The sequence below is a fragment of the Magnolia sinica genome, chromosome 3, assembly GCF_029962835.1.
Source record: "Magnolia sinica isolate HGM2019 chromosome 3, MsV1, whole genome shotgun sequence".
In the NCBI taxonomy this organism is placed as follows: Eukaryota; Viridiplantae; Streptophyta; class Magnoliopsida; order Magnoliales; family Magnoliaceae; genus Magnolia; species Magnolia sinica.
In genome coordinates, this window is record NC_080575.1 from 114,752,805 (window position 1) to 114,763,560 (window position 10,756).

The 10,756-nt window shown below is 42.3% G+C and overlaps 1 protein-coding gene across 1 annotated transcript; it reads left to right on the forward strand.

Moving 5' to 3' along the window:
• Positions 1–499: 499 nt before the first annotated feature.
• On the forward strand, positions 500–9,079 carry LOC131240841 (protein DUF642 L-GALACTONO-1,4-LACTONE-RESPONSIVE GENE 2). The gene is made up of 4 exons (XM_058239338.1): positions 500–705; positions 6,357–6,515; positions 7,128–7,460; positions 8,352–9,079. Exons 1-4 carry the CDS (start codon positions 621–623, stop codon positions 8,942–8,944), a joined length of 1,170 nt encoding a protein of 389 aa, XP_058095321.1. The 5' UTR covers positions 500–620; the 3' UTR covers positions 8,945–9,079.
• The last annotated feature ends 1,677 nt before the right edge of the window (positions 9,080–10,756 follow it).

Below are 10,756 nucleotides of genomic sequence, written 5' to 3' on the forward strand. Positions count from 1 at the left end.
ATAACTTCTGAGTGCTAGCGTATCAAGCGTCCTGGGAAGCCTGAGTATCATATAACCCCTCAGCTATTTCCTTTGCTTATTAATAAAGAAGGTCGGTGTCGACGGAATGTTACAGTGAATGAGTAGTCCGCTAGCTGGGCCGAATGATCAGGACCGTTGAAGAGATATGTATCACCATAAGCAATCCACTTGTATAGCATGAGTTGCCACAGACGTCTAATAATAATTAAACTGTATGTACAGGTAGAACTGTCTAACGGTTTCTGTTCAGGTCCTTTTATTGAATGGTTTGGATCGTATTTACCCATGGTGGGCTCTGCCCTCTGATTTGGGTCTTTCCTGGTCCAAATGCCCAGCTGTGTACTTCCATCTCTGTTGTCCGCGGACTATCTGCCTTCTAGTATTTTGAAAAAAGAAAAGAAAAGACATTTCCCAAATTAAAGTAAAAGGCGAAAAAGCTGGAAATTAAAGATTAAAAGCGGCACTATCATTTCTCACTCTCTCCTCTCGCTGCTAGGACGAGAGAGAGAGGGAGAGAGAAACCCGTTCGCTCTGCATCTGAAGGCTCATAAGCCGAGCCAAAAGTGCTCTGTAATCAGCTCATCGGCTCAGCTCCAAAGATGGCGTGGCTCGCAACTCGGAGATGCTGGTTGTATTTCGCCTTCCTGCTCGTTCCTCTTTTGTCTGTAGTCGTTGCCGAGGACGGTACTCTCTTCTTCCCTCATCTTTGCTCTCTTTCGGTTTTCGAAATGGCAATCAAGTAAATATTCAGTTATTTTGGTCGAAGATGAAAGGTCGGAATGTCTTTCATGGACAATTATATCAGCAACGCAGATGAAAATAGAACCAAATGGGAAACAGGGAAAGTGATTTTTGGGCATCTTGTACGGCCATTTGAGTTTTTTGTATTTTATTTTATTTTTGAAAAATTAAAAATCTGTGATTTTTATGAAAATTAGTTAAATTCGTTTACTTGCTGGTTTTTGAGTAATTTTATTAGGACCTGGAGGTTATTTTGAGGGTATGCCAGTCATTACCGTGTCTGCAGAATCTGCCCTCTGCAGCTGCACATGGTCTATGTATGAAAGATTAGGGGTTAACTAACACTTATTTTATTTTATTTATTTAATCTTAACTTGGATGGACCATGCTCCGAAATCCCTTGATGGGTTCAATCCTAACCTTTCATCTGAAAAATGGCCCAACATTGGGTGGCTGGATCTTCCGAATGGATGACAGCTCATTCACTATGGACGCAACGACCAATGGCCTGGATTATTGGACCCTAGTTGTCGTGACTGAATAACGACTATACTTGTCCAATAGGCACACCGCCTCTACAAGCGGACGTACATACCGCGTACACGTTATGCGATCAACCTCACGAAGTGTCTACTAACACCCTGATCTATGGCTCAACTGATATACTGAGTGGAGATACCTCGTTTCAACGGGTGGCTAACCGTGAAGTGTGTACTGACAGGAAACGGATTGGCTACTCCCCTGCCACCAGCCTTGTGGCTGGTGGTCGGTGCTCTGTGAGCCCCACCATGATGTATGTGTTTCATCCATTCCGTTCATTCATTTTTACAGATCATTTTAGGGCTTTGCTCTAAAAATGAGAGGAATATAGATCTCAGTTGGACCACACCACAAGAAAACAATAGTGATTGGATATCCACCATTAAAATCCTCCTGAGGCCCACTGTACTGTTTATTCGACATCCAATCTGTTGATTAGGTCATACAGGCCCAGATGAAGGGAAAAAACAAAGATCAGCTTGATCCAAAACTTTTATGGCCCCCAGAAGGTTTTTAATGGTCGACAATGATTCAACACTGTCGCTGTAATGTGGTCCACTTGAGACTGGGATATATCTCATTTTTAGTCTCATACCATAAAATGATCTGGACAAATAGATGGACGGCATGGATGAAATACTTTTTCTCATTTTTGGTCTCATACCATAAAATGATATGGAAAAATAGATGGACGGCATGGATGAACTTTCATCATGATGGAGCCCACAGAGCACCGACCCGGAAACGGATTGGCTACTCCGATTGGCTGGTGGTCGGAGCTACGTGGGCCCCACCATGATGTATGTGTTTCATACATGCCATCCATCTGTTTTTACATATCATTTTACGGAATGAGTCAAAAAATGAGGTATATCCAAATCTCAAGTGGACCACCTTACAGGAAACAGTGTTGAATGAGGGTTGACCATTAAAAACAATTTAGGAGCCATAAAAGTTTTAGATCAAGCTGATATTTGTTTTTTCTCTTCATCTGGGCCTGTATGACCTAATCAACAGATTGGATGTCAAATAAACCGTATAGTGGGCTTTAGGAGGATTTTAATGGTTGATATCCAATCACTATTGTTTTCATGTGGTGTGGTCCACCTGAGATTTATATCCCTCTCATTTTTGGGATCAAGAAATAAAATGATATGTAAAAATGGATGAACGGAATGGATGAAACATATACATCATGGTGGGGCCCACAGAGCACCGACCACCAGCCACGGAGCTGGTGTCAGGGGGAGTAGCCAATCCGTTTCCGTACTGACAGTGGGTGTGTACTAACAAGCTAACCCAAAAAATAAAAAATAAAAAATAATAAAAATAATAAAAAAACACCTCACCAAGCGTCGCGTCGGAGTAGTGTACGCGTATTGGGTACTGAGACTGCAAGTAGCGACCTAGCTACGGGATGGTGCTGCGGACCCCACAATGATGTTTGTGTTTTAACCACGCCGTGCATTCATTTTGGATCATTATTTTAGAGCATGATCCCAAAAAAAAAGCAGATCTAAATCTCAAGTGGACCACACCAATAAAAAACAGTGGTGATTGAACGCCCTCATTAAAAACTTCCTAGGGCCCGGTTTGATATATATATTTTTTCCCATTGAACCTGTTGATTAGGTTACATAGACCTGGATTAAGGGAAAACACAGATATTAGTTGGGCCCACGTAGCTAATTGCTAGAGGCAATCCGCGTCCGTCCTCCGCTTCCGATGCTTCTTTTCTTCTCTCTCTATATATTATTTTAAAAAAGCGGAGAAAGCGGGATGGGAATCTGTCTACATCACCCATTCCCATGTTATGTACCTGAAAAAATATAAAACAAAATACACCTGAGATTTTGTCTAAATTGCAAACTTGCCACTGGACTATGGGCTTAACGAAGAACGTGATTCCTAGTTTTACACTCTGTTTTTCATTGGCAGGACGGGTTTCTGAAGCCCTTCCCTAGATGGGGCTATTTTGGTGAATTTCTTCAACATCAGTCACTCTTTATTAAAGCATTACAACCTAGATTCCCTAGGCCAGTGAATTCCCGTGACATCTTTGACCTTGGTACAAACACACGAGTATCTCCAAATCACAATAATAGATAAGCAATAATTGCACCTTAACTCGTTTCACACGTTGGAACTAGGCACACATGCGATTTGGAGCCGCTCGTCAGGCGATGCCATGTCTTGAAGACCAGGCCTACTTTATCATATTGAAATGATTTTAGATGGATAGAAATTGCAGGGTGAGGATTCACCTAAGTAGCCAGTCCGGTCTATGATGGTGTGAATGCTCCCATGTCGAGGAATGCCCTCCTGTCGAGGCGAGTGCAAGTGGCATCTCCTTTTACTAGGCAGCGTAGTACTCGTAGTGCGTGCATCCGTGTTAGCCTTTTGCCCTGTTTTCAAACCGGACAAAATCACTTAGGCTGCATTCTACGAAATAATTACGGAAACACAATTACTTTATTCAGAATCCTAGCTGTGGCCTTTCTGGTTCTCTTTTGTCGTCGTGCATTCGACTGTGACCGGATCCGTTTGTGAGGCTGGGTCTACAAGAGTGCATTCTACTGTCACTCGATCCGTTTGTGAGCCCGGGTCCACAAGAGTGCATTCCACTGTGACTAGATCCGTTTGTGAGGCCGATCCACAAGAGTTTCAACGCGAGCTCATGGGTTCCAAGTACCCATTGTGGTGAAAACCAACCGTGGTGTTAGTGTTAGAAAAAAAAGCTTTTTGGGGCCATGTAAATTCTGCTTCATTCATCGGATTTTATCTCTAAATTTAGGCTCGGGGTTAAAAAGAAAAAAACCATCCAGATCCATAATGCGTGTGGGCCCATATCACAGGGCAAAATGGCAATGGGATGCCAACCATAGGTTTGCATGTGGGGACAATGTGGTGTATATCTTTCATCAAACCTGTCTCGGGTGTAATTCTGTAGGCTGAAGTGAAGATACCAAAATCAGCCCTGTCCTTCGCTCAGTCGGGGCACGCCACATGAATTTAGAGGTTTTGGAAGCAATTTTACATTGTTTCCATTGGTATGGCCTATAGGAGTATTTTATCGGGCTGTTTGTTTGCATCTATGGTTCAAATACGGTTTCTCACCTGATGGACGGAGTGGATTAACATGTACAATATGGTGGATCCACAGAGCCAGGTTGCTTACTTTTAGGTAGCTGTGTGAAACAGAGAGGTTTTGTAGACTATTCCTGTCCATTCGAGGTGGGTGGGTGGACATACATGTATGGTGGCAGATGATGGGGCACCTGTGGCAGGAGATGTGAGTCCCACCAAAGGTCTCCCTTTAGCAGATGGTGGGCCCATCATCTTGCTGCTGCAGCACGTTCTCAGTGTGCAAGTGACTGGGCTTGCTAGTTCAAAACATCACTGACACACCTCACTCGTTGGCAATGCTGCAAGCATGTGCGAGATTCAAGCCTTGCATTGGGTGGGACCCGCTGTGTAGATAAACTGGAGCGAAAGTCAAGTGGTCCAATAATCAGGTGGGGCTGTCCATGTGCTAAAGTCACAATCTACGTGGTGGGGCCCACCTAGTACATGGCTTGATGATGTTAGGAAGGGTTATACATGCTTGTGATAATCCATACCCTACTACGTGCTGGTGTCTTTCCCAGTCACATCCTCGCCACAACAAGAACGTGTATCTTGTAGAAAATCATGGTTAGTTTTGTAATAGGCATAACATTTTAATGATGAGAACTGCCAGGAGATTTGCATGATAGTTAGCAGCAGGGATTTGAAGTACATGTGAGATCTGAGCCGTTAGTTAGGTTAGGCCCACCAGGGAGCTTCCGTAGTCAGAAAATTGTTCTGGTCTCTTCATCACGTGGGCCACAGGAGCACATTTCAAGATATCAGCAGTTTCAAAATTTTGACAAAAATTTCTCCAAAATATCCTGATATCAACATTACTGGTTTATTTTAAAATTTAACTGATTGATTATATAATTGTGTGTTTAAAATTTAAAATGATTTATTAATTGTAATAAATATTTTTATTATTATTATTTTTTTTAGCAATTATTTTTTTTGAAAGGTGATGATGATTTTATTAAGAAGCGAAAAGAAAACAAAAGCAACAACAAATCCAGAATGCTGAGGAGGTGACCGAACTACATCCCAAGAAAATCGTAGTTACAACCCTTCAACTTAATACACAAGAGGCCCATTCCATAACCAAAGCTCTGACCCTGAGAGGGATACACTCCACGACTTCATGGAAAGTGAAGGAGATTTGTCATTGGTCTTTTGGGCTCCATCTTGGATGGCTCATGTTCTGAGAGAGTCCTTGATAGGTCAATCCTATCCTTTCACATTGTGGCCTGAAATAGATGGTTAAACACACACACACACACGCGCATCCACCCATGACAATGGTCCATATTTGCCTTTGAGAGGGCCCTAGATTGGTGGCTGGGATCTTCCAATCTGGGAGATTCTTGGAGCATCATTTATCTCTTGCAGGTTCCATCAAATCAATGGTCTGGATGACTAAAATACGGGCCCTACTTGTAGTCTTGTGGAATCTGAGACCAGAGTTTACCTGCAGATTCTACAATTACTTTCTAATGAGAGGACTGCCAAGGAGTTGCATGAAGATGAAGAGCAAGAGGATATTTGAAAACAAGAGTGCAGGATCTCTAATTGTAGAATCCCCATCAATCATCTTCATGCACCAACTATTGGAATCTCTCTTCTAACCATCCAACTAGAGGGCTTCTTGGCTGTCAAATGTGGGATTATGCCCATCTATAACATTTTTTGAGGTTTGTCTAAATGGTGTGATTGTTGTGCTACGATCCACCAACTGCTTGTATGACCATTGTGTGATCTAGATAGCCATACAGAATTACAGTTGACCACTTCTGCAAGGAGATGGAATTCTACGGATAGAACTACATGATAGAAAATGGATAGAAAACCTGTACAAACAAATGCACTTATCTATCAGCTTCAATTTTCTGATTTAACATTGGATTGAATGCATTTAGAGATTCTGAAGTGTTTCGACTAAACTGCAGGTTTGCTTATCAACGGTGATTTTGAGGCAGCTCCATCCAATGGATTCCCAAATGAGGGGGTTGGCCCAGTTTCTGTCCCTGGTTGGAATTCAAATGGAATGGTCGAACTAATTGAATCAGGACAAAAACAAGGGGGAATGATCCTTATAGTCCCTGAAGGTATGTTACAAGTTGATAATGCAAGGCCTATTTGTACGGCAAAAAAGATGTTAGCTAATGGGCCAACTAATTGGTCCATTCTCAGACAACTGTTGGTGGGAATGATTGGACCCACCTGTATATTGGGTGGGTCAACAGCTTAGCATGGTGGTCCACATTGTCTGGGAGATTTGGATAGCTACATGCCTGTATGAAAATACCATTTGTCCAACTTTGCATTAGTGCTGGTCACTATTTTTTTTTTTTTTTGTTCACATGTTCAAGGTAATTTCTGTGAAAACATACAAGATCTGCAATGTTCACATTTGGGCCCTACTGTAGATGAGCCATACACAAATAATCCCTCCAGCAGTCCTAATTGCCAAATGGAAGACTCCTATTGGTTACATGTACTAACTAAAAATGTTCAACTAAGTGTGCACAATTCATTGCCATTGGCCATTGTTTGATCTATGGGTTTAACCTATTCAAAGTCGGGAAAGACAGGTGAATGGTCCAGATTTCGTACGTGTGAACCATGTTTGCATGAGATGTTGAATGTGCTGTAAGATATTCCTTTTCTTCACAAGTCATTAACATTTTTTTTTTTTTTAAATGTGATTTCGCTACAAGGTTCGCATGCTGTGAGGCTTGGGAATGATTCCGAGGTAAGCCAAGACATTAAGGTGGAGAAGGGATCTACATATTCTATCACCTTCAGTGCTGCTAGGACATGTGCCCAGTTGGAATCTCTTAATGTATCAGTGGCCCCAGCTTCTCAGACCATTGATCTCCAGACTGTTTACAGTGTGGAGGGCTGGGATTCATATGCATGGCCTTTCCAGGCTGAGTCAGACAATGCGCACATTGTGTTCAAGAACCCAGGCATGGAAGAGGACCCAACATGTGGCCCCGTCCTAGACAACATTGCTGTGAAGAAGCTTTTCAACCCTGACAAACCCAAAGGTACAATTTTTATTTTATTTTTTTAAAAATCTGTCAAGAGTCCATAATTTCCTCAAATTTGTTTCTTCAAGTGAGGACATACTTGATATGGATGTGTGCATTTACATGTGCATGGAATTGGATCATGATTAGGGGTGGCAATGGGCCGAGTGGCCTGGCCTGGCTTGAGCCGCCCAACCTTGTAGGGCAAGGGTTGGGCTGCTAACCTGGGCCAAGGCTTGGGCTCGGGCTTGAAATCTAGGCCCTATGTCTCGGCTGAGCAGGACCTAAGCTAATGGTGGGTGGCATAGCCTGTCCTGTTGGCTTGGTCCAGTTGTCTAGTAGAGAACTATTGTACAAAAGGAATGGATGGTTTAAAGAGATCTGTTCTGATTCAATGGACGCGTAGTTCAAAGGCACTTTTGGATCGAGGGTTTTGTTTCGATGATCAGAAACATTCATATGTTGGGACTCATGGTGGATGGACAGGATAACCCCAACAATTTCTTGGATTGGACTTGTAAAGTGGAGATTGCCACTTGTAAAGTGGAGATGCCAGAGATGGGCAGACAACCTTCTCTCACATTTCTCTCCAGCCTCCCCAGCAAAGATCTTTTTGAAATTGACATTTTCCTTGGAGGTTTGCTTAATTTGGTAGACTTTTCTTGTCCATTTCATGTGGAAGCTTTATCTTAAAATACAGAGGAGGTTCCATCAATGATCCACCATGTGTACAGAGGGTCCATGCAAGTATTCTCACAGGGGGATCTTAAAATAAAATTTCAGAGCAAGCATTTTCAAATGACTGTATTAGCAATCTCTCTCTCTCTCTCTCTCTCTCTCTCTCAATCAATCAATCAACATTAGCAATGGCTTATTCACTGATCTGTATTACATGCCTCAATCCTACAGATAATGCTGTTACTAATGGCGACTTCGAAGAAGGCCCGTGGATGTTCAGAAATGCTTCCCTCGGTGTCTTGCTCCCCACCAACCTTGATGAAGAGACTTCGTCCCTGCCTGGTTGGACAGTCGAATCAAATAGAGCTGTCAGGTACATCGACTCCAACCATTATACAGTACCACAAGGTAAGAGAGCTGTGGAATTGCTCTCTGGCAAGGAAGGCATCATCTCCCAGATGGTCGAAACCACACCAGAGAAGCAGTACAGCTTAACATTCTCATTAGGAAAGGCCGGGGATTCGTGCCAGGAACCCATGGCGATTATGGCCTTTGCCGGGGACCAGGCTCAGAACATACATTACTCACCTATAGGGAACATGAGCCACCAGACTGCCAATCTCACCTTCAAGGCTAGGGCTGACAAGACACGCATTGCCTTTTATAGCGTGTATTACAGCACAAGGACCGATGACAAGAGCTCGCTGTGCGGGCCGGTGGTCGATGACGTGAGAGTGTGGGGTGTGTCTCAGGCTGCAAAGTTGTGGGGAGGGTTGGGTCATGGGCTTTTAGGGATGGTTTTGGCTATGATTTTGGTTTTGTAGCTCTTCCAAGTATGTTGAGAAAATAGCTTGTAGCTTCTATCTATGATATGCTTTTGAGGATCGAGTTTGGAAAGGTTTATAGGTTACTACTACTCATTTGCAAACATGCAGTTCACTGATGAACACGATTTCTGACATGTGGGGCCCATGCTTTGGTAATGGGACTCACCATGGATGAGTGATGCTGCGGGAATCTCAAGGTAGTTAGTTAAGAGACTTACCAACTATGGTCGACATTCGGTGGAGAAAATGTGGAGTTTTGAAAGAGTTAAAATATTTAAATGTGGGAGATTGCTGATGCATCTCTATCCACACGGGGCCATCAAATCAATAGTTTGGATCACCGAACGATGGGCCCCACGTGAAAATTGTGCATGTCAGCAAATCTCATTTTCAATTGCTAATGAGGATCCTAATGATTCCCCCAACTTTGATTTGGTTTTGATTTTGGATAGAGTTGTAGGTTATATTTTAAGGGAGGGACTTCTTGTATGATCTGTTACCTTTTTTATTTAGTTAGATTCTTATATATATGATCAGCTATGGGGATTGAGGTGGGGCGTGGGAACATCTTCCCATATCTTTTTTGGGTTTGCAAGGCTATCTTTCTATGGATTTGTTTTACGCAACATTCTTCTCATGGATGGTACTAGAGTTACCTATATTTTGGTAACAAATGTGAGGTGTGCGCCTGTGTTTTCAGTTTAGTTTCTTTTGCCTATGTTGCCACTTAGGGCCTGTTTGGATATACCACCAAATAAGTTACTTTTTCTACTTACAGTAGTAGATAAGTAACTTATTTGAGATAAGTAAGTTTGGTTTATGATCAATTATAAGTAGCTTTAGAAAAAAAAAAAAAAAATAAATCTAAAGTTAATCACTTCAGTTTAACAAGTAAAAATCAAAATAAGCTACTTAAGGCATACGTAGCTTATCTTAAATAACTTACAATCCAAATGCCCCCTTAAGAGTCGCCGGCATGTGTTACCCTGTTGGGACCTGCATGCTGATATGGCCTGATGATCTAAGAGATCCATGTTCTCTATACTACAAAAAGAAACTAGCGCCAAAAATCATGCTTCAATAATAATCCTTTAAAAAAAATAAAATAAAATTTGGAGTTAGAATGTTAAGCCATTGAAAATTTCCATTTCATTGTGTTCTAAATTCATCTATGCATGATAATGGTAAGAATCATCCATTCATCATGATTTTCTTAGTGTACCATGTGGCATGTCATATACAACACGGGTCGTTCCAAATACCGGAACATCTCGGCATGTGGGTCCCAATGAGGCAATGCGTGTTCACGATCCAAAGTTGCCATGTAGGCAAACAAGCTCTTTTCAGCTGAGAATGCAAAAGAAGGCAAAACAAACTCTTTTCATCTGAGAACGCAAAAGAATGGGTTGGCCGCCATTATATGGGCCGTCCACAGTCCCACCCTATGAAGTCTTTAGCTGGTTTTCATTGAGCCTCTTGATCAGCCATTAGCCATGATGGGGACCTGGTAGTTGCATGGTCAGTTAATGTGGACCTTCTGTCCGATTTGTGAAAGAACTACAAGCATGGAAAAATCCTATCTGTCGATATTTCTTGTTAGATGGGGATAGTTGGCCCCTCTGTTATTTTTAACCATCGGTTGGAAGGCTGTACATAGAGGGTAGCTAAGCACATGCAGGGCATTGGCAAAGGTCCTTGTTGGGTTTTTAAGCGAAAGGACTGGACTCAAGAACCAATTGCATATTCCTTTCTACTTCTAAGGGTTTTGGATACAAGCATAGTTGTGCTGCTGCAGGTTCTGGATTATGT